The 24,450-nt window shown below is 43.1% G+C and overlaps 1 protein-coding gene across 1 annotated transcript in view; it reads right to left on the bottom strand.

The window, feature by feature from the left end:
* The window catches only part of LOC147727266 (uncharacterized), a 734,797-nt gene that overhangs the window by 116,812 nt on the left and 593,535 nt on the right, over positions 1 to 24,450 (bottom strand). Inside the window, exon 13 of the mRNA XM_086961322.1 lies at positions 2,919 to 3,046. Within this exon, the coding sequence (XP_086817448.1) occupies positions 2,919 to 3,046 (128 nt within the window). The remainder of the gene's footprint in view (positions 1 to 2,918; positions 3,047 to 24,450) is intronic.

The raw sequence follows: 24,450 nt of genomic DNA, 5'->3' as shown, positions 1-24,450 counted from the left end.
CCACTTTGCATGTTATGTTGGTTTGTAGCTTTTTCCAAATATGGGGTAGAGAAGAGTGTACTCCATGGTTTCCAGCACCAGTATTTACCTTCCATATAGTATATTGACAGGTCTCTGCTTCAACCCTCTGTTCGCCACTGTACATTTTTCAGTACAAGTTGATTTCTCAACCCACTAGCACGGTGATAACAGATTTTCATAAAGATTGTTTTCGTAAACAAGGGTTACCTGTTTGCATTGTTTCGGACAATTGTGTGCAGTTCACTTTGAATGACTTTGTATGTTTTTTTCCTGCTAGAGGTATTAGAAACATCAAAACTGCATTATACTCACCACATATGAATGGTCTTGTCGAGATATGTAATAGAGCCATAGAAAAATCCATTCAAACTGCACAGGCCAATAGGGTGGAAGTAAAAAAAATGCTTCAGAGAAAATGTGGGCTTATAATACAACTTCTCGTTCTATCACAGGTTTTTCTCCTTTTTCATAATAATGGGAAGAATGCCACTTTTGAGTTTTACACTTTCTAGGCTTAAAGAGAATTTAGCTGTGGTAGATCTTGAGGACATGTATGATAAGGCTCGTAACAATGTGTTCAACCATCAAGCCTCTAAATGATGTCCTCAATCTTCTAAAAGGAACACATTTGTTGCTAAGGTGGTCCATTTTGAAACAACTGTTCTTCAGGATGATAGGGCTGTAAATTTATATGTAAGTGATTTTGTTAGACTCAAATTGCCTTTTCTTGTAAAGTTAAAAACTTCTGCCAAACTCAACAATTCTTGGTGGAGTCTTAATAGACTTTCTAAAGTTCATAGGATTGTGTTGGATAAAATGTTTGTGCTGGATTTTTATCCTTTCAGTTTATGTGGCGAAATCTCATTCATCCTCAAGTGGGTACTCCTCTAAACAAAATCTTGCTTCTGGAACTCAAGTAATGTCTAAAGCCATTGATTCTTTTGCAGATGATTGTGTAACTCTGAGTTTGGATGAGTCTGGCAAAGAAGCCAGTGTTGACATTTATAAATCCATAAGTGAGCCTTGTTTGGGGTAAGTAGTTGCAAATTCAGAATGCAGTAGAAGAGATATTAGCTTGTCTAAGAATTTTGATCATTTTGTTATGTTTTAATAGCTTCTGCTTATGTTATACTATGACTACAGACCTCTTTTTGTTTTCCCTTTACCATTTCAGCACTACCCATTCTGGGTGCATTTATTTTATCCAGTAGATTGATTATTTTCCCTTGTTTAAAAACATTTGCTTAACGTACCTTGTCTAACTGTTTTTGATTCCGTTTTCAAATGTTTCTCTTCTTTCTTTTGTCTCTCTTTCTATTTTTCATCTTTCATTTATATATTAGATGGAGGAGGTGTGTGGTGCTTTGTTATTTGCTCTAAGTGCAGCAGTGCGAGGCATTTTCTTTCCTTTATTCCACCTCGTGCTACTCATGCTTGCTTTGTTCTAAAAAGTTTGGTTGCTATATATTTGATTGAGACAGTTTCAGTGTGTGCTTCTCACCTGTTTTGGACGAATGTCCTGGTTGTTGGGGACCAATTCATTAAAATAATCACTTCAGATTAATACCTGCATGTCTTCATGTTTACCTCAGATGGATATTGTGTAGTCTAAGGAGTACCTTCCACCTCAGTTCAGTTTCTGTATGTCGTTCTGGTTGTCATGGTGACCAGTGGTTGTGAGATCACCAGATTCCAGAAATGACAGTTAGAGTGGATGGAAGAATAGGCGAGGGAGTTCCTGTTTACAGTTGATTGAATAAAGTGGAAGTATATTTCTATTACTTTGTCTGCATCTTCACTTCAACAGGCATGGGTACCACATGGTAGGATGACACCTCGAAAAGGCCCAGGAGTAAAAACATAGACCCCTGCAGAACGGGGGGTCACCCCTCCAGGGAGGCCCCAACATTTCAAGGTGGCCCCCATGAAGCCCAAGGCCAAGGAATATCTGTATGATATGGGCAGCACAACGGCACCATACCACAATCTGCAGGGGGGCTTCAAGCTTTTGTGGTACACCAACTACAGAAAGCAGCAGGGTAGTGATTACTAAGAAAACAAATTGAAGCCCTCTAAATCAAAGGGCTATGACATGCACCTCTGCATAGAAGTGTTCTGGTTGCAGGGAAACCAGGGGAAACTAGGCAAGCTCGCAAGCCTATATAATACTAGTGACTATAGCTAAGTTTTAGGAGGTATTTTTAGTGAGACATAACACATTAGCCTTGTTCTGTTTTCAGGTTCAGCCAATAAAAAGGTTCATGTGTCTAATCCATGGCATCATGAGGGAATGGGGAGAAATATATGCGTGTAGGATGAGTGGTGGACACATGCAAGTATACACGATGAGCAGTGGGCCTGTGGAAGTTAAGGGTTAGAGTTGTGGCCAGGCATATGCAGGATGAGTTGTATGCCCTTCTGAGTACAGAACATTAAAGCCAGACCAACTGGCATGGCTGATGCTTGTTTTTAAACGTTATAGTAAATATTTACACCCATGAGAAAAAATAAGTACAAATGACATTGTTACTGCTTGTGAGCATTGGATTTGACTAAAGCTCTTCAAGACCTTATATGGATATTAGTAATGCCATTGTTTTCCATTCTTGCTTGCTATTGCTCTTTTGTAGTTTCATAGCAGAGTTAATAACAAATGTTACTTTTGCACAACTCAATGCTACTCATAACAATGACCTTAGAAATGTGAAAAGTGTAGCCTGATTAGGTTTGTGCCCTGTAAATGTAATTTTTCACACACATTGTTTACAGCAGACACTTCCCACTAATAATGTGTGTTGCGGATATACAAATATAAAATTGTGTACGTACATGCTATTCTCCACACTTTCTCCCAGGATGGAAACAATGTTTATATTTGCAAATTATATATCACTCACCGAACTGTGGGCAGATAAGTGCTTATCTCGACCAGGCTTACATCAGTCACTTGGGAGCACGAGCTGATAGTCAGTCCTTCCAGTTTTGGACATTGCTTTACAATATGATGGACAACACGATCTCTAACCTAGAAAAACGGAAAAGAAGCAGTGACAAAGTCAATGTTGTTGGGTTTTTTACAGCATTAACCTCGAGTAAGACAGAGAGAGCATATACATCATAAACAGCATCAGAATAAGTCAAGTACTGAGTGGACACGGATGGACGGTGTGCCACCACTCTTTTTAGAGAGGGAACTTCATTTCCCTTACCTGAGGCCTAGAGGGGTCACCAAGGGCAGCTGGCAAGTTTATGCATCAGTGGGCGGGCAACTAAGTGGTGGGTGGGTGCATGCATTCAGGCAAGGTGAGTGGCAAATAATAAAAAATAAAGTCACTTACATTGCGTGCTCCATGTCTGTCGTCCTCCTCGGTCCCCGACAGCTGGGTGGAGAACTTCAAAGTGCGCATGTCACTTTAGCTGATACAAGACAGTCGGCCGAAAAGACGTGCACTTTGGAGCATCCAGTCAGCCCTGTTTCAGTCCTCCTCTGATGCCAATGAGCAGCAGGGGAGAACACGCTGCCATTTTTCACTTTTAGCGCCACTGCAGCAGAGAGGTGGGGGACGACCCTCCCCCGCCCTCATGATGAAATGCTGCTGGTGTCACCTTGTGCCCCAGCGCTCCACCTGCTTGCATTTACAAACATTGTGGGTGTGTAACCTGCCCCGCTGGAGTAATATCTTTGAGTGTGTTATTGAAGAAGTAACAAGGAAATTCACACCATTAACCCTTCTATGACCTAAAGAACTGCAAAGAGTGCATTTGTGCTTTGAAGCGGGACAAAGGGAACTTTCAGGATGCAGGCGTGCTGTGAACCATAAATGTTACTGTTTGAAAACAGTACACCAAGCATATTCTGTCTATTCTACAAACCCAGTTTAAAATGTAAATCCGAGTTCCACACATTTACTAAAAATAGTGGCCCACATGCATCAAGCATTTTTGGAGTCGCAAACGGTGCGATTCCTTAAAATCGTCCGTTTGCGATTCCAAAAATGCTTTTTGGAATGCATCAAGCATTTTTAGAAATCGCAACATTTTTGCGATTTCTAAAAATGCGATTGCTTTTAAGAAATCGCAAATTTGCGATTTCTTAAAAGCAATGCATGAATACTTTTCAAATTGCGAATTCGCAATTAGAGGGATAAATTTACCGAGTAGTTGAACTTCTCGGTAAATTTGCAAAAAGTGAAAATCACGCTGAAAATGCATTTTTTTAACATTCATGTTACGGACACACATGTCCTTAGGACATGTGTGTGTGCAACATGATGCGAAAACAGCATTTCATGGGTGCAGGGGGGGTTCATTTGAACCCCCCTCACCACCCTTGAAATGCAATCAGGATTTGCGATTTTCAAATTGCGAATTCGCAATTCCCATTCATTCCTATGGGCCTTTTGGCCCATAGGAATGAATGGGAATTGCGAATTCGCAATTTGAAAATCGCATTTTTTATGCGATTCGATAAAAATAGCGATTTCTACCGAATTGCATACAAATGTAAAAAATAATCATGCATAGCCTTTTGCGATTTCTAAATTGCGAATCGCTATTTATCGCAATTTAGAAATCGCAAAAGACGACATTGATGCATGTGGGCCAGTGTCCCTTTCAGCCATTTCTGTGCTCAGCTACACACTGAAATGTGAAAAACACAGATTGTATTTATATAAAAGTAAAATAGACCAAAATGTATTCTATTCACATTTGTGCATGATTAAGTTAACATGTTTTTATCAAATAGGTCCGTTCCACATTATACGTCAGAAATATTATAAGGGTATGGCATTGCTTATTATGACTTCACTTCCTGTGATTGTGATTTACATTTGCTAAATCGCTTTCACCACTAAGTTTCTTAGAGCTTGTGCACTTCTCGCATATATAACAGGTTTACCATATTCAGCGACAGTCCAGTCTTCCCTCTGACACAAAATGCACAGTGCACAGCTAAAGCAGAAGTGCAATAATCCGTCATGCACATGTCAGATTCAAATTTAGGCACCAATAGTGCATGTTTCTTACACACGGAGAGAATAGACACAGCATAAGCAGTAGTTGTGCAAGCTTCTCTAACACACAGAACAGACACACTAAAACACAAAAAAGCTACATTACTACAACTTTCCTTCACACACAAAACAGATACAATATATATCCTTCCCTTTCTTCTCCCACCCTAGAATGGGATTATCTCCCACCCTTGACAGTTGTAAATCTCTGACCTCTTCTAAGTCTGAAGGGACTGTAAAATAGTTTGTGAATCGTACCCCAAATATGTAGGTTTGTGGGTATTTGCAAACTCACAGTCCATTCTCACCCTGAAACACCCACTTCTCATCCATAAGCTGAAATATCTGCTCACGTAAAACTCTGTGTAAATCATTTCATGAGCCCAAAACCAACTTTTCTGAATTTTTGCTAGTAACAAAGTATATTTAAGATAAATTACATACACAAATGACTTTTTGGAATGGGGTTCATAGTGTACGCAAGAGATACAGAAGAGGATCAGTGTGCACTACCTATGTACAATGCAGCCAATACTACGGAAACCTCACCAAATGTTAACCTTATTGTTTCTGCCTCCCTTATACACCACTCATGAAACACCAAAGCAATGGTGGGCACCTAATAAAAGTAGGTCAGATCATATAAAAAGCTGAATCACCCATCCAATGGTATTCTGTAGCCCCACATGCTTTGAATAACATTAATATTTCAAACCAGAGGCACAGTGATCCAAAAACGTGTGCCGCTGCTTTATTCTAACGAATTCTCATCAATGGATTTCAGGAGTTGCATATTTCCTTGTGGTCTCCCACTGCATTCTGGACCTCGTAGCTTTACTTTTCAAATTCATCTGTTACATGACAATTGTTGGCCCATATTATAAGTCCTGTCCTCACATTATGCTTCAATTAACTCTTACTAAAGTATACAAAAAAGAAATATATGGTATGCTTGAATTAATCTTAGCCACCGGTAATTACTCAGGCCACATACCAGTCCATCATTATTTTGATCTCCATGCCACCTCAGTTTGGGCCTAGCCAATGCAAACAAGTCTTAACCCTACTCCAATTGCCAGGCTAGGTCCTCCCTGAACCGGAACACAGGCACTCCCCATGCCGCTCCCAAAAACATGGTAACATTGGCTTACACCACATTGGCACATTTAATATATTTTTAAATGCCTAGTACAGTGTCCCCAAGTCCTGTACATTAAATGCTACTTGTGAGCCTACAGCACTAATTGTGCCACCCACTTTAGTAGCCTTTTAAACATGGCTGCAGAATGTGTGTGCATCAGTGTGTGTGCATCCGCATAGAGGTAGTGAACACAACATTGAGTACAAAGTTTTACTAATGACAATAGAATTACATTTTTTACTTAATTGTGATAGGCAGGTACAAGCCCATACCATGTCAAATTGCTTTTTTATGGATAATAGCTCCACACCTCGTTTGTAATCACCCAGAAATTTTTCAAGGTGGTACAACCATGTAAGTTAGTGTTTAGGAGAGATCAACAACTCAAATGTGTGGATTGACACATTTCAGAGATAGAAACTGTAGGATGCCTGTGTTAGAACCAAAGGGACTACAATAAAATGTGGCATAATGGCATACAGTGCAAAATAACACTGGCACTTTTCCTTCCATTGACTAGAGATTTCGCAGCCACAAAATCAGGCCTGTGTCACATGCCTAATGTGTTGTACCAGTCATGCAGAAGAAACCCTCAGGAAGCTGTAGTCATTTCCATTTACTTGGTCAATGATGTCTAGTTCACATCGATTCACCACTTCGAAGCTTGCACCTTATTTGGATGATGACCGGCAAGCAGTTTGTTACACATTTTTTGACTTATAAACAAAGCATAATTGATTGAGTAGTCTACATATGTATAAGGGATTCTGACACACTTTTGTGCCTGAGCACAAAGACTACTCTTCTGAGATATATAAGAGGTGTTTGAGGTGACAGCATTTCACAAACAAATATTCAGTGATGTGTAAAGAAGATCCAAATCAAGATTGATTATTTGTAAAAAAAAAAAAAAAAGGAAAATGGCACAAACTAGAAATTGATAAAGTGAAAAATAGAAGTATGGATAAAAAATATTCAGGCTTTACGAAAGGAACCCTAGACAGCTAGTGCAACAAAATTACAGTCAAACTCTATTTTGTCAGGCATGGTCAATGTGCCCACAAAGCAAAGTTTTTAAAACACAAACAAACAGGAATTTGTTGTTAAAAAGCAAATCAATAATAGTCCTGACACACTAGATCTTTCCCAGTGAGTGTGGATTTTATGTGCTGGCTTTCCCTGATGGTCTTGAACAGGGAAGAATAATGCTGGAATGTGTGCCCTCGATAGGGCAGAAACATCTGCACTCAATAAGGCAGATGGTCTGACGTACAATGGTTGACAGCCCAATGTCAGCCAAGCTGTCAGTCAATAGTTACTGCTGGAACAGCCTGCAAAGGATCTGGTGTCTGACACATGGCTGTTCCCCAGCCTCTAATAGACCTCAGGTTTGGCAGAAATGATTCTCTGCCACATGTTTAGTGGAGTTCTTTGTTGACCAAACTCTAAAAGGGACCTACCTCTACTTGTCTGACCATAGCAAGACCACCTAATCATGCAAGGCTTACTTGAAAGTTCAAATGGATAGATAGAGATAGGAACCTTACCTGAGCAAAGGTTTTGCCCTGGCACTTGAGATGGAGCAAACCTATGTCCAGCAGTGTATGGTTGAAGGCTATTTCTGACCAGATTCCTGCATGAGAGCAAACGCTCTTAAGTAGAAATTCTGAAGTCAAACCCTCCATCCAGAAGAAGATGCTAATTGACAGCCAAGGCAAGATACAAGATTGTTAGATGCTCTTTTCTTACTTCAATTAATTCTCTTTTTGTAGGTTTCATAAATCTCTCAGGTTCTGAGATTGAAGCCTAAGTATGGCATCTAGTCAAGTTTCCAGTCATCAGAATGCACTTTCAGCAACTCCTCAAAAAATAGCTTAGGAACGTCTATGGAATATAGGGCCATATGTAGGAATTTTACCGAATCGGTATTAAGAATTTGGTATTTGTGATGTAGGTAAATATTCCGTAAAAAAAATACCGAATTGTTAATATTGCTTATTTCCGATTCGGTAATACCGATTCGGTAATAAGAAATACATTCATTCCTATGGGCTTGGAGGCCCATGGGAATGAATGTGAAGACAATCGGTATTACTGATTCGGTATTACCGAATCGGTAATACCGGGAGGTATTTCAAGGGTGCCAGGGTGTCCAAAGGACACCCTGTTGCACCCCTGAAATGTGCATGTGTGCACATGTGGCACACATGCATGCCTTAAGGGCAAGGATCTGTGGCACATGGCACATAAAAAAAAGCAAGAAAGTGCTTTTTTTAAGGAATTTGATAATTACCACCAACTTGAAGTTGGTGGTAATTACCGATTCCTAAAGGCACAAAATAACTCTTTTAAGGGCTACCTGCATTGCATTTAAGTAATCGGTATTACTGATTCCTTAAATGCAAAGCCATAAGGAATCTATATTAAGGAATCGGTATTCACCGATTCCTTAAATGCAAGGCCATAAGAAATCTGTATTAAGGAATCGGTATTGACCGATTCCTCAATCCCGGATCCTCCCTACATATCAAATGCCTAATTACCGGTCGGTAACGGTGAAATTTAATGAATTTCACTCTTACCGACTGGCATTGGGCCACCTACATATGGCCCAAAATTAGGGCTTTTGGGTTTGGTGAACGATTTTGCAAATGAGTACAGGCCTTGAATAAGTCTCCCTCTGCTAAGCTGGTATATTCAGGCATATCCTCACTGTCTTTTAAGTTTCAGCGGGGTACAAAGCAGAGGTGCCCGCTCTTCCCTCTGTCATTTGCACTGTACTTAGGAGCCTTTCCTCCAAACACTGCAGAAAAATGCTGGGATTAGGCCAACGGTTTCCAGTAAATGCAAATTGAAGGTCAGCGCATATGCCGAGGATGTGGCAATATTTTCTGATGAACCACGAACTGCTATAAACTATATAGTAGAGGAGGCTGATACATTTGGGTCATTTCTGGTTATACATGGAACATAGCTAAGACTTAGCTGTTTTTGAACCATGAACCAGTTACAAGGATACCAGGGGTGGTAACTACAGCAACTTATCTGAGAGTAAAATTAAGTGCTAAGATAGATAAGATCTTGAAATGTAACTACGAGCTCCTGCTTCAGTCTGTTATTTTAAAACTGTGGTTCTGCAATAGGCATCCTATAAGCGTTCTAGGTTGCTGTAATGTTATAAAAATGAATATTCTTCCAAAATGTTTGTATTTTTTTCGGGCTGTACCATTGAGGGTTCCAAATGTGTTTTTAAGAAGTTAGAAGGGACTTTAAGTAGTTTTATTTGGGTGTATAGGTGGACAATGCATTCTATATGTTTACCAAAATTACCGTATCAGATTCTGTACTATATTTTTGGGCAGCTTTTGCCAGCCGTCTGTGCAATCTCCTTCCTCCAGTAGAACCAGACTCATCTGCAGTTGGCTACTCTTTGGCAATGGGTTCAGAGAGTAGGCTCTTTTCTCCAGAATAACAGGCCCCAATTATTACAAGCGGGCAAGGTTTAAGTTTGCTAGGGACACTTCAACTATATGGTGAGAAATCTGTGCCAAATACTCTATAAAGTTAATAAATTGGAAAACACTGCTCTGGGACACCCAGCTTTTTCTGGGGTATTTCATGGTTCTACTTGTAAAAAATGGCACAGATCTGGCGTATGACGGTAGAGCAGCTATTTGATGTGAATGTCTTTCATACCTTTTCTCAGTTACAAACTGAGTTTACCTTCCTTGCTATCCCTTCTTATAATATTTACAGTTGAGGGATTACTTTTACACTGAAGGCAAGCTGACTATTGATTTGGAAGCCCCAGTTACTTTTTGTAACATCCTTAAAGCTAGTCGGAAGTCACTGATCAGCATTACCTACCAAGGGGTTTGTGAGCATAGGAGTCGTGACAGCTTCGCATTGCAGCTAAATGGGCCAAAACCCTCCCTCAGAAGGTGTTACCATCAGAAATATATTGGGCTTCAGAGACGGTTGAGGGCATTGTGCATTCTGTTACGTTAAACTGCAGCAATTTAAGACTGTTTGCATGTTATTCTACATGCCAAAAAAACTCATGAGATGGGGTGTGAACCTTTAGCCAGACAAAACTAGCTGTCCCAAGTGTAGACGTGAAGCAGCAGACATTCTTCATATACTAGATGCATGTCCCACCCTTGAGGTATTCTGGGTAGAGGTGTTGCAATTAGCTATGGCAAGTCTAGGACATGGACTACAATTAACTCCTATGGAAATAATGTTGGTATACAGAATGTAGTTCGACATTGGGCAAAGACTGCTGCTATCTATACTTATAGTATATGCCAGACTCTGTATTGCCAGATCTTGGCTCTCAGTAGTCCCTCCACGGGCTACCACCTGATGGGCAACCATCCGGCAAATACATGATTCAGAACAGGCTTTGACCAGAGTAAGGAGTGTTTGCTCCCTTAGGAGGTTTGACAGAATATGGGTGCAGTTTAATTGGGATCTGTAGACTAATGGTAATTAATTCTTGTGAATTTTTGCAAATGGAATGTACTTATCTTTTCTTTGGATACTGTATTCATGCTTGCCCTCCCCGTATTTGTTATTATGTCTATCATTGATTGAATTTCTGGACTTTTATTTTTCTTTCTTCCTGCTCATCTGTTACACCATCTATGTTGGATGAAAATAACGATTGCTTAAAATTAAATGTGCCCATTGATTTTCCAATGGGGTATGTGATCTGACTCAATAAAAATATATTTAAAAAAAATTAAAATAGCATACCAGGTTACCCCTGCTGCGTAAAATTTGATAACGATGATCTGAACCATTGACATTTAGCCACTGCTCCCAGAGTTCACAGGAGATCTTAAGCCAAATGAAAAGACTATGACGGTCATATTCCAATATTTGTCTTCCTTAGTTAGCATCGCTGTTACGGTGCCATGATTTTGTTGATTTTGGATCACCCCGGAATTAATGGTTCTTTTCATAACTGGGATGATGGCAGTCTGAAGGAGTGTATCCAATGGCAGAGAGATTTAGGTTACTCGTGTTTTTAGTGATAAAAGGCTCAGAAATGGAGAAAACATGTAGAAGAGAAGCTGATTGGGTTCCTGGGCCAGAGGTCCTATAGTGGGGCTGCAGTTTGGGTGAGATTAGCTGAGAGCAAAGCAATGTTATCATTACACAAGGTAGGTAGTCACTGACTGTGCCTTGTCTGGGTCTCAGGAAGTGCTGCAGGGATTAACTGAAAGACTGAAAAAAGCTAAATGAAATCTGATGAGGACACAGAGCTAACAGGGATCTAACCGTGAGAAGGTTTGGGTGGAGATTTGTTTTACGATTTTAGAGAGACAGAATCCTTAATTGACCACTGCCTGCCAATATCGATTCTCTCATGGAATCTGCTTTTCATGAATGTTACATACCTGCATATGCAGCAGAAAAATCTTCACTTTTTAATCAAAAGAGATGCAGAAAAATATACAACTCTACAAGCTTGAAATAATCTCCATTAACTGTATTTTTTTAGCAATTGCCAGAAGGTCATCTATGGGGTATATTGCTAATGCACGGACACCCGACCAACATGGACAAATTAGCGGCAACGGTGCCTCCGTGATCTCTGAATCCCTGAATACCCAATTGGCAGCCCGCAAACTGGACCATTTTACTATAGGGGAGCAGTCGACGGTCTCTGAATTATTAGTGTTGACACCCCACAAGTTACCCTCCATGGTTATTCCCGTTAAGGAGCTTAATACTAGGCAATTACGGGAGCGACGCCAAGGGGCGATTCCTAAGTGTAGACAAGGGCAGGCTAATGATAATGGTGGTAAGAAAGGGAAGTCGTCCAAAAATAATGGAGTAACAACCAATGCAAGGGAGCAGGTTGTCACGAATACTCCGGTAATCTTAGCCGTACCTGTAGAAGATCCAACACTTATGAGAGCGGTACCCCAGGTTGAGGGTAAGAGTGCAGGGGGAAGGGTGATGATGGAGGATCCCCTTTTGGTTAAAATGGGTGATTTAATTAGACTCCTTCTTCGCCCAGTAGAAGATAGATTAACCAAGATCGAACAGCAGCTCAACAAGATTGAGCTTGCATCATTGGAAATTGTTGACTCCCTAAAAAAGGAAACTATACCTAGGGTTACTGTACCATCAAATGGTCCCCGGGGAGGGAACATTGTTACAGATCCCATAGCCTTGTTAGCTCCGACTATAGGTTCACTTTTCCCAGCTGCTCCTCCAACTAAGATACCAATAGTAGCAGCAGCTAAGAAACCAAGTCAGTGCAAACCAGTTCAGCCGAAAGAGGGAGACGGGGATCCTATAGCTCAGGCCCCCGGGGGGGAAATTATCATCGATCTGCCCCCGGAAGAAAGTCCATACCTGGTAGTTTTAACAGGGGTTCCTGTATTGAGTAAGCCCGGCCAAGAATCATTTATGGCCTTAAGGAACAAAGTTGCCGACGGGTTAAATAAATATAGATCATTACCCAAGCACATTTTCAGTAAAATACTCATGGTATGGAGGGTGTCTTGGGTGGGACACATGGCTAAGGATATTAGGGGGGACTGTGTCCTTGTTAATTTTAGGGACCCCAGGACTGTGGAATATATCTGTAACTGGAAACACCACAGTCCAGGAGTCTCCATACGATCTCTCCCATTGTCCTACTTTTATCCGCCCCACTATTTTCCAACTGTAGTAGATGGGTGGACACAAGTACAGCGAAGTGGGAGAGAAATGACCCATGGGGGTTGGCTTGAGTCCATACCTGTCCTGAGTCAAATTCCTATCCAAAATCGGTTCAGCGGACTGGAGGCTTGTGACTGACTACAGGCTCATGGGGGAGTATCCATGGACACCTTTGCCCCACTAAGCAGCAGTATTACTAGCCCTTGTGGAGTAGCCCCGTGTGTATGTCCCGAACTGCCAACTGCTGTCCCAGCAACTCTGGAGGGTAACAAAGAGAAAGGACGGGGTCCCACCATATCCCCAGGTGGTTTGACCTCTTGTAGTGGTCCCATTGGGAATCTTAAAATCGTTTCATGGAATATAACGGGTTTACGTAATAAGCTATCTCTACCGGACTGGAATACTTTTATTGACGATTATGATTTATGTATATTCCAGGAAACATGGAGCTTAGAGCCATTGTATAAGTCTGGCTATTCTAGCTTCCATATACCAGCTATTTCTTCTGGACGTGGACGTCCATCTGGGGGGCTTATGGTTTGGGTCAAGATCGCACTCAATTGTAAAATTACTCACCACTCTTGTCCAACACCAGACTTGATGAGATTAACTTTTAAGGGCAGAAAGGGTGACAATACCCTAGAAATTTTTAACCTTTATGCCACAGGCACACAAGGGGGGGTAAAATCTTCAACTATTTCCATTCTGTCTGATGTGCTTCTTTCCTGCCCTACTGATTCTTTTATTTTGATCGCTGGTGACCTAAATTGTACATTCAAACCTTTGGCTAATGATGATATTTTGGGAACATATGATGAGGATGCTAGATGGGGTATACCATCCTTGTCGATATCGCCAGTTAAGAAATGGTCACCGGTGGTCATCCAATTAAATGCCCTAACACTTGAATTTGGGCTAAGAGCTGTTAATGGGCCTATGCCCTCGGATGTCTTGGGAGCAAACACATATAATAGGGTCTCGTGTCTCACTAGAATTGATTATATATTGGTTGACAAGAGGTTATGGAAATATGTGAGTGATATGAATATTATACCATCTATTGATAGTGATCATAACCCTCTATCCCTTTCCATGATGGAATTGTGGCAAAAAAAGGAGCATTATTCCAGCACTGGACCTAGGATGTTAACAAAGACAGTTATACCATCTAACTGGAATAGGTTTCTCAAATGGCCAAAATTCATCATGAAGGAACAGAAAACAAGAGCTCTAGGGGAGATTTTAAGTGATCAGACTACTAAGCTTTCTGTAGTCTGTATGAACGAGGTTGGGTACCCGGTGGTGGAGTCAATCTATGTTGACATAATTGATCAGATGGGTTCTCTCTTTCTGGAGGCTCCATCCCTTAATAAGCGCTCCACTATTTGTAAGCCAGTAGAGAAGTGGTTTAACAAGGAATGCAGGAGGAAAAAGACCTCACTGATACTTACCATTAAAACCCATAATACTGTTGAGATACGTTTGGCCAGACTAGAGTATAGGCGAGCTATCATAGAGGCTAAAAGGGCATGGGAGGAATCACATTGGACTGACCTAAAGATCGCGAGTCAGTCTAAGAATGGTGAGCTTTTTTGGGGTCTGGTAAGAAGATCCAATGGTCGAGACCCGAACCAAATTCCTAATCAGGTAACCGATGGGGAGTGGTTTGATCATTTTAAGAGACTATGCGAGAGATGAGGGCACGGAGAGAGGCGGGTCCTCAAGTTGCTTTGTGATATCTACTCCAATCCCCCTGGTCCCTTTTGACCCCATAGGGAAAAATGAGGTGGTGGCTGCTATAAATAAGATCGTCCCAGCGAAGGCCCCGGGCCAAGATGGTTTACCTGTGACTTACTTCGAGCTAATGCAGAGCAATGGGCTACATATTTAGTATTTTTGATTAATGCTCTGCTGGAAGGATCTCCAGTCCCAAACTCCTGGAAAGGGGCGGAAGTAACCTCTATTTACAAGAAGGGGTCCAGGGGGGATCCTGCCAACTATCGCCCAATAAGCCTTATTGATGCTGGTCAGAAGGTGGTTGGTAGGGTCCTCCTGGAGAGGATTCTTTCCTGGGCTGAGGAGAATAATATTATCTCGCAATTTCAGGCAGGGTTTGGGGCATGTACAAGCACAATAGACCAGGTCATCAGGCTGGCACTGGAAGGTGGTAACCATTGGCAAGGGCGGTCTTTATCTTGCATTCATTGACTTGAAGACCGCCTTTGACCTGGTCCCCCGAGATCGCATATGGTTGGTCTTGCAGGAGATGGGCTTTCCCCCGCCCATCTTGAACCGCCTGGTCCACATGCACGATGGAAATTATGCCTGTATTAGATGGGGTACGCAGGAACAAAAAACAGATAAAATCCCTGTCAATAGAGGTGTCCGCCAGGGATGCGTATTGGCTCCAACCCTTTTCACATTATTTGTGAATGGGGTGGTTTCCTTTCTATTGGAAATTAATGCCAATGCTCCTGTTCTGGCGGGTGACAAAGTCCACGCCTTACTTTTTGTGGACGACACACTGTTAGTATCGGAAACCCCTGCAGGATTACAGAAACTACTAGATCGGTTTTGCCTATTTTGCAAACTGAGGGGCTTGAGGTTCCGTGACAATCATAATGATGTCTTTGACTCATTCAAATATGGACGAGTTTGGTATCTATGAACCGCAAATGATGAGTTTAGTGGGTGTATGCATTTTCGCGACACTGGCCTGAACCATTCGTCTTATACGTGGGTTTCTTCATCTGAACCCACGGGTTCCATTTTAGATACGGCATCCATTTTGTCTCTTGCCCTCAAGTAGCCAGCGAACGGACACTGTCCGCTTCGTGACCCTGGGATTCCCAAGCTTTTGCGGAAGACACGTGTTCCTTTGAGGGTGTCTTTATGACGAGGGGGGTGACACTGCAAAGGCAGATGGCCCCGCTCAAGGCTCATCTTGCCATGCCGGTCTATTGTTTCAGCCGTGCATGCATAAGGCACGAATCCTTTGATCCTGCAAATCGTGTTTCCGATATCGCCTCCTATACTCTTTTTCAATCTGTTGTCTTCCTTGCACCTGTTTCTGTCTCTTCCTTAAACTCGTTTACAGCCGGAATGGAATGTACTTAATGATGGGATAACGTACTTTTACAGTTGGGAACCAGCGATGCTACTGTAATTATGTTCCGGGACCCTGAATACATGAAAGCGACCCTTTTGAAGCTTACTGTGGGAACTGAGTTGTAACCTTTTGTTCGCCATGTTGTGCTATGACTGAAATATGTATAAAAGGAACGACCCACTGTTGCAATTCGAAGCAGTCTCCTAGAACCTACATATGCTGTACTTCTTGTGACTTCTGTATTCCCTGCAGTAAATAAACGCTGATCTTTGATGCCGAAGTGTCTCTGTAATTTGTACGCCGGAACAGGTAACCCACGAAGGTTTCAGGTGTTGTTCCCTGGCACCGCTGGGCCTTAGAATAGCCCAGTCCTTCAGTTGGCGCCCAACGTGGGGCGACATCAGCGGTACCGGTCCAAAGCTCGACGATCGTGAGGAACTTCGTGTGAAATCTCCGAGGGAAGGTGCACCCCGCTTCATCGATCCTGTTGTCGAAATAAGTGGCCCGAAGACTTTTCCCGTGAAGATTCCCGCCTCCTGACGGCTGCGACGGACTGATGCCCTGACTGTCGACCTGTTTTTGGCGCCTGGCGTAGTCCTTTGTACGGCGAGACGATAGACGGGCCTTCCTGGTGACGCCATTGTTCTTTCAGTTAAGTATATGTGGGTCGCTCCCAGTCCTTAGTTGTTAATCCTTTTGGTTCCTTTTTGGGACGTTTTCTTTGTTGTTGTAACTTGGTTATTTGCATGGTTCCATTGCATTTGTGGTTCTTAGTTGTTGGTTCTTAGTTGTTGGGTTTTATTTGACGATTGCAATTGCCAAAAACCAAGGGTCTTGCATTTTTGCGAGGACATCGTAATTCGATAACCCTTGAAGTTTGTAAACTCGGTTAGCGTGCACGATGCCTGGCCGTAGTACTTTGTTTAGTTGCTTTAAATGTTGCGGTGCGGATTCCCGATTGGAGGACTCATGCCCGATACCTCCAGTTGGAACTCCAATTTATGAGCTCTATAGTCGCCATGGAGTGGTTCCTACAGTGTATAATGATTATTGGATCCGCTATACTAAAGATGATGGTGTCCTTAGTTGGCCACCTCATGGTAGTTTCGAAACTGCAATTTTGGACAATCTTGAAGCAAAATTGTTTAAAAAGAAAGCTAGGCCGGCCATGTTTGATTCCTTTCAGTTATGGCGCAAAGAGGCCAAGCAGAAAGAAATCAAACAGATTAAGAAAAATAAGAGAGAAGGCATCGTTACGGTGATGCGAAATGCAGAGCAGTTTCAGCGAGATAAAGAAGAGAAGGAAAAGGAAGTTTTTGCTAGACTGCAACATATGGCGGTGGATAAGTGTTATCCTGTTTTACCGTCGAGTTCTGATAAAAAGGGAGAAGAAGCGGTAGAGGACCCTTTGTTGTCCTATTTACTGAAATCACCACCTCCATACGCACAGGATACTACAGCTCCTGTGGTTCCTCCTGTTCCACAACCTGTTGTTCCGGCAGCTGCTGGTCAGCCTGCCTTTGGTCCTGTTCCCCCGAATCCTCTTGTTCCTCCAGTTGTCCCTGCTCCCTTGCCTGCCCTTCTTCCTACTGCTCCACTGTCTATACCTCCTCAATCTGCTGTTCCCGCTACTTCTGCTCTCTTGGCTACTCCTACTGCTCCTGTGTTTAGTCCCCATGTTGTTGCCCCTGTGCTTCTTTCTTCTTCTCCGTCCGTCCGTAGTCGCATACCTAATGCTGTTGCTAATCTTTACTCTCCATTTGGACCGATCCTTGGGTCCGATGTTTCTGATGTTTCTCAAAGAAGAAGTCAAATTCCTGGTGGTAGGGAGAGTGATACGTTGGTGAAAATGTCGCGTAAATGGATTAGGTATCCCGTTAAATACACCCCGCGCATGGTTTGTGAGACGTTCTCTCAATTTAATGAGCCCACGCAGAGATTTGTGTTTGAGGAAATGTGTAAATCCTTACGAGAGGAGTGGGATAATGATGAGGTAGATAATGTACCGTCTGAAATGACTGAACTCCAGAATCAGTTTTCGAACGGTATGATTGTGGGAAGTAATGTTCGACGTGCTTTAGAGCGCCTTCTATCCTTTAGATCTATAGTACAACCTCGAGCATTGTTTAAGGACGAAACTGAGGAGTGGATGGCAACACCTGGTCAGTATCCCATGCGGGAAGTCCCCCCTGTGTGGATACCAGGTGATGCGCAGGCTAATCCTATTATTCCACCACACTTCCAGAGAGTTTGGATACACCTCCCATGGAAACGATCGGAAGTTTTGCAGGTGAAACAAACCTTGCCTGACCCCCGTAAAAATCCTGCAGGTTACTACAAAGAGTTGTCCCAATTAGTGGATGCTACTATCATGAATCTTGCCGATATCGACATGTTGTTCGGTAACGTAGTACCTCAACCAATTTGGGCAAAAATTCGTCAAGAAATTCACATAGCCGAGTTAGGCGGTGATTGGGCTGCTCTTGCGGCGGCCGATGGACGACAAATTGGCGGGGCCAAACCTGAACAGCTCATTACTGATCTGCCTCAGAGAATAATTACACTTATGAAGACACTTATGTCAGCAATGAGAGTTAACTGGGATAAACTGTCCGCGTGCAAGCAGAAGAAAGACGAGAGTGTCTCCGATTTCTTTACGAGATTTGAGGAGGCATTCATCGATCATAGTGGTCAGGATATGAGCACTGAGGGAGGTCAGCGGTTGTTCGTAGATAAATTTGTATCGAATTTGTTGCCTGACCGTAGCATCAAATTGAAAAATTCTGAAATTTCGTGGGCTGTTTCTACTTCTGCTCAAATATTGGCCACGGCTCAAAATTACGAAAATAGGGAGAAGGAGGAAAATGATCGTGCAGATAAGAAAACAAAGGATCTTAAAACTAAGGTTTTGTTGCAACAAGCGTATCCTCCGCGCTCGAATCAAAATGACTCGCAGCAACAAAATCGGTCGCAATCACAGTCCTCTAGGACGCAGTCGCGTACCGACTCCTCTACACCGAGATCTATGCTTGGTTATAATCAATGTGCATACTGTAGAGGTGAGGGCCATTTGAAGTTTAATTGTCCGGTTTTACGGGACCGAAATAATGGTGTTTTGGCTCGAGGAGGTAGTAGTGGTCCTCAACAGGCATCACGTGGTAGAGGTCGTGGTGCCACTCAAAATCAGAATGAGCGTTCTACCACTTCATCAGATTCGAATAATTGCTTTGATCAACGTGGTTCATCGTCTGGTAGATCTGCACAGTATCATGTGGACGACTATTATGTCGAGCATGATATTGATGACGGTAATTACTAGGACAGCCACAGGCAAAGAGAGGGAGTAGTATCAGTTCCGGTTGATCAGAGAGGGCCTTACGTCGCAGTTTCTACATCGGGCGTAGTTGAGCCTTTTCTGTTGGACACTGGTGCAGCGAAAAGTTCCATCATGCATTCGAAACTCCCTGGCGCACCTTTGTCTGGCTTAACGAATGTTTCCGTTGGATTCTCTGGCGCCCCCGTTAGCAATCCGGTTTCTAGCCCTTTGCCCCTTACAATTGGGCCTCGTGAGCTGGAAGCTCCTTTGATTTTGACTACTGGTTGTGGTGAGAATCTTTTGGGCCTGGATTTGCTGAAACTGTTATATGCGACTCTGTACTGTTCTCCTGCGGGAGTGGAGCTTACATTAGGTCAGAGAGTGATCTCTCCTATGTATTTGTCAACTGATAAGCTCCCACCGGAATTGAGTTCTCTTCCTAAGTCTTTGTGGGCAACAGGTCCCAATGACGTGGGCCTGTTGGACATCTCACCTTATGTTGTTCAATTGAAATCGAATGTGCGATTACCACGTATTCCCCAGTATCGTATCTCTCTTGATGGTGAACGAGCGCTATTAGCGATCATTTATGACTTGATCGAAAAAGATGTTATCGAGGAAACTCGGGGAAACGTGTGTAATAGTCCTGTGTTACCTATTCTAAAACGAACTGATCCATCCAAGCCTCCCGTGTACCGTTTTGTTATTGATTTACGGGAGGTGAACAAAATTGTGATTCCACAATTTCCTGTGGTGCCTGACATCACGGCTTTACTGACTCTGATTCCAGCCTCTGCCTCTTGGTTTTCAGTGATCGATTTGAAGAATGCTTTCTTTAGCATTCCAATTGCTGAGGAAAGCAGAGATCTATTCGGTTTTTCATTAGGGGGTCGCAGTTTTAGATTTAAACGCGCTCCTCAGGGCTACTGTGAGAGTCCATCGATTTACAGCCAAGCTCTTAAGAGTCAACTTGATGCGTTTGTGTTACCGGCTGGTGCGGCCTTGATTCAGTACGTTGATGACTTGTTAGTGGCTGCTGACACTAAAGAGATCTGCAAAAATGCTACAGTATTGCTGTTACAGCATCTCTGTGACTTACATCACAAGGTGTCACCTTCTAAACTGCAATATTGTTGTCAAGAAGTAACCTATCTAGGTCACTTATTGTCAAAGGAGGGAAGAAGGTTGACCCCAGAGAGGATTGCAGCGATTGCTCGAATGACTGTGCCAACAACTCAGAGAGATGTGCGTGCCTTTCTAGGTATCACGTCATACTGCAGGCAATGGATTCCAAATTTTTCACTGGTAGCGAAGCCATTGGTAGCCCTCACGTGCAAAGATGTTCCAACTCCTTTGCCATGGACTGAAGAGTGTCAGAAAAGTTTTTCTGAATTGCGTGATGCGTTGTGTTCGGCCCCTGTGTTAGGTACTCCTGACTACAGTAAGCCGTTTACACTATACGTTCACGAGAGAGAGGGTTGTGCGTTGAGTGTTTTGACGCAACAATTTGGTGGTAAGCAGCGTCCATGTGCATATTTTTCCTCGACCTTGGACCCGGTAGCTAGAGCATTGCCGAGTTGTCTAAGAGCGACAGCGGCAGCGGCGGTGTCCATCCGACAATCTGCAGGATTGGTCATGGATAATATGCTTACGGTAATGGTTCCGCATGCAGTTGACACTCTCTTAAATCGTACGAAAACTCAACACTTGACGAGCGCAAGGTTGTCCGGTTATGAGTTGACGCTTTTGGCAAGTCATATACAAATAAAGCGCTGTAATGTACTGAACCCGGCGACGTTGTTGCCAACTAATATGGAATCAGATGATGTACTACCACATGATTGCTATTTGCGAACTGAGGAAGAAACGAAGGGTCGTGTTGACCTAAAAAACACTCCATTGGCAGATCCCGATGGTACTTTGTATGTTGATGGTTCGTGTTTTAAGTTGCCGAATGGTGATGTGACGACTGCGTATGCTGTGGTGACATTGAGTACGGTTGTGGAAACTGCGAGATTGAGTCAGAATTCCGCGCAAGCGGCAGAGTTGATTGCATTGACGAGAGCGTGTGTTTTGTCTAAGGGAAAGCGAGTGACTGTTTTTACCGATAGCCAGTATGCATTTGGCGTTGCACATAGCTTTGGTCGTCTGTGGAGAGAAAGAGGATTTATGACATCGCATGGCACGAAGATCCAACACGGACAGCTCGTGAACGATCTTTTAGACGCACTTACATTGCCTAAGCAGGTGGCAATTATTAAATGCAGCGCGCACCGAAAGGTTACGGATGATGTTGGTCGTGGTAACGCGTTTGCGGATGAGATTGCTAAAGAGACAGCTAAAAACCTTGCAACCCGAATGTACGTTACGAGTTCAGTAAGGTGGCCTGCAGAGACTGGTATGTGCGAGGACACTGTTGAGAGCGTGAAAGCGATTCAGAATGAGGCTACTGAAACTGAAAAGACTAAGTGGAAAGAAAGCACGGGAAAGTTAGATGCGCATGGATGTTGGATTGATTTGTCAGAATGTCAGAGGTGGATGTTGCCGGATGCATATGTGCTAGCCGTTGTGACAATGGCTCACGGCTTGTCACATATTAGCGCGAAAGGTATATGCAAGTTGCTATCCCCTGTATGGAAGAATGATGGTATTGCTAAGTGTGCTGAGAGAGTGGTTAAGAATTGTATGGTATGTATGATGTACAATCCCGGCAAGGGCACTCCCACTCCACCTGGCCATTTTGCTCCTCCTACATGTCCCTTTGAAGTTATCCAACTGGACTTCATCCATATGGAGAGATGTAATAATCTAAAGTACGTTTTAGTTGTGGTTTGCGCGTTCTCTAGATGGATTGAGGCCTATCCTCTCAAAGATAATACTGCCCTGTCCACAGCGAAAGTCCTACTGAAGGAATACTTTCCTCGGTATGGAATGCCACGGATTGTATGGTCAGATAACGGAAGTGAGTTTGTGGGGAGTGTGATGCAGAGTGTGTGTAAGGGCCTTGGAATTCGACAAAAATTCCATAGTGCCAATCATCCCCAGTCAGCGGGTTTAGTTGAAGGGTACAATGGTACTCTGAAACTGAAACTTGCTAAGATTCAAGCGACGACTGGTCTGTCATGGCCTGATGCCTTGCCTCTGGCTCTCTTGTCGACCAGGGCGACTGTACACTCTCGAGTAGGGCTTAGCCCATATGAGATTGTGTTCGGCCGTCCTGCGAACATTTGGGGAGTCCCGAGGCCTAGGGCCTTTGATAGTCTTGAGTACCCAATGTTAATTGATTATCTTCATGATCTGACTGCTAAACTGAGGTTAATTCATCAACAGGTCTTTGAAGCTCTACCGGCACAGACAGAGGGTCCTGGACATCGGCTCCAACCGGGTGACTGGGTCGTCACCCGCAACTTCGGCAAAAAACGCAATTTGGAGCTGAGATTTGTGGGCCCGTTCCAAGTCTTCTTAGCCACAAGGACTGCAGTTCGTGTGGAAGGCCGAAAGAATTGGGTGCATGCCACCCACACCAAAAAAGTGCCTATACCTTTGTCAGCAGATTCTTGGGTGAGGACCGGTATTGCCGCAACGGAAACGGAGACCCCAACTAAATTTGTGCCGTTCAGTGATGCTCGACCTGTAGGAGATACTTCATTGCAGTCAGATACATTTGTTGAACCTTCAGCATTGGAGAACTCGAGACTTGAACTGTCATCTGACCGACAGGACGTTGTTTCACAATCTGAACAATTATTTGAAGAGCAGACTCGTTCTGGAAGGAGCAGATATTTTCTTCGTTCTCATAACAAAGACTAATAAATCAAAACCTTTTTTTTGTTTTTTTCCCCTTTTTGAATTTATATTACCCCCTTACTGTTGCTTTGAACATTATGGACAATTGCATTTTCTATTTATTACTGAGTTCTTTTCCACGTATGTTTTTCCACAGCTAGGAGATTTTGTATTAAAACTTGAATGCTTGATTAAAGAAACTTACATCCAGGTTGACCGTAGGGCTGTGCGGGTACTTCCTTCTGTTTAGCAGGTTCCTGACACTAGGTCGGTACTTTGTCGATTCCCGGGAACTCCTGGGACTTGATAATCGCTACTCAGAACGAAGTGCGTCAAGAACGTTGCGGACGGTTTTTAGAGGATGGAATTCTCAAAGTTGTCGGAAGTGGAGAAGACTTTAGCTCAAAGATCGACACTATACAGGGTTGTACGAACAAAATGCTTTCTGTTTCAGGTGTTCCTGCTGTTTTTGGCTGTTTCCATGTTATTGGTGGGCGGAGTGTATTTTGGAATACAATCACTATTGCCTTCTGCTTTACCTACTTCTTCTTCTGAACTAAAATCTACTCCCACTGTTTCTCCACATTCCTTTCATCCTTTGCCCCAACACGAACAGGTTAGACGTGCGGAATTCATGAATAACTCCTTTGTTCAGCTTCTTCATCAACATCAGTTGGTGATGAATACTACCAACTGTTGGGTGTGTGGGTTAATGCCACATACCATGGATAGGGGAATTCTGTATTTGGTTCTACCTTATAGTTCCCAGGGGTCAGCTCGAGCATTCCAAACTATGTTTCGTAGCGCACTAGATTCCTACCCCCATCGAGAGCCACGCTCTGCAGACCTTGGTCCCGGCCCGTACCACAAGCCTTTGGCAAGAGCGATTGCTGATTTAGATAGAGACATTTTTGGCGCATCGCTTATTCCAGAGGAAGAGGTGCGAGCATACAAGGATCTGGGTGAGGCTGAGTATAGCATGTCAGTGGGTGATCGACAGCTTAAAAGCTCGTCTCCGATCTGGATCGTACCCCATCTCGGTAATTTCTGCTTGAAAGGTCTTGGCCGAAGTCCGCGAGCTCAGCTTGGGAGGAGTGCTTGCACTGAAACGTATGTTTTACCAATGCTCTCTTCCCCTGTTTTCTTGACTGCCAAGGGTACATACTTTGTATGTTACGACCGCGCATATACATGGTTACCCCGTGACTTCTCGGGCACCTGTTATATTGCGAATCTGTTGCCACCGTCTTTCACAGTTGCCTCGGACTATCACAAGACTAGAGTTGTGAGAGGCGTTATTAGCGAAGAAGACACTGCCGGTCAAGAAGCAGGAGACTTCTTTAAGGGTTTCTTGCCGTTTTGGGGACCTATGATCAATAGT

Source organism: Lissotriton vulgaris, chromosome 3_1, assembly GCF_964263255.1.
Source record: "Lissotriton vulgaris chromosome 3_1, aLisVul1.2, whole genome shotgun sequence".
Taxonomy (NCBI): Eukaryota; Metazoa; Chordata; class Amphibia; order Caudata; family Salamandridae; genus Lissotriton; species Lissotriton vulgaris.
The sequence above is the reverse complement of the archived record's forward strand: the minus strand, read 5'-3'. Positions and strand labels throughout refer to the sequence as shown.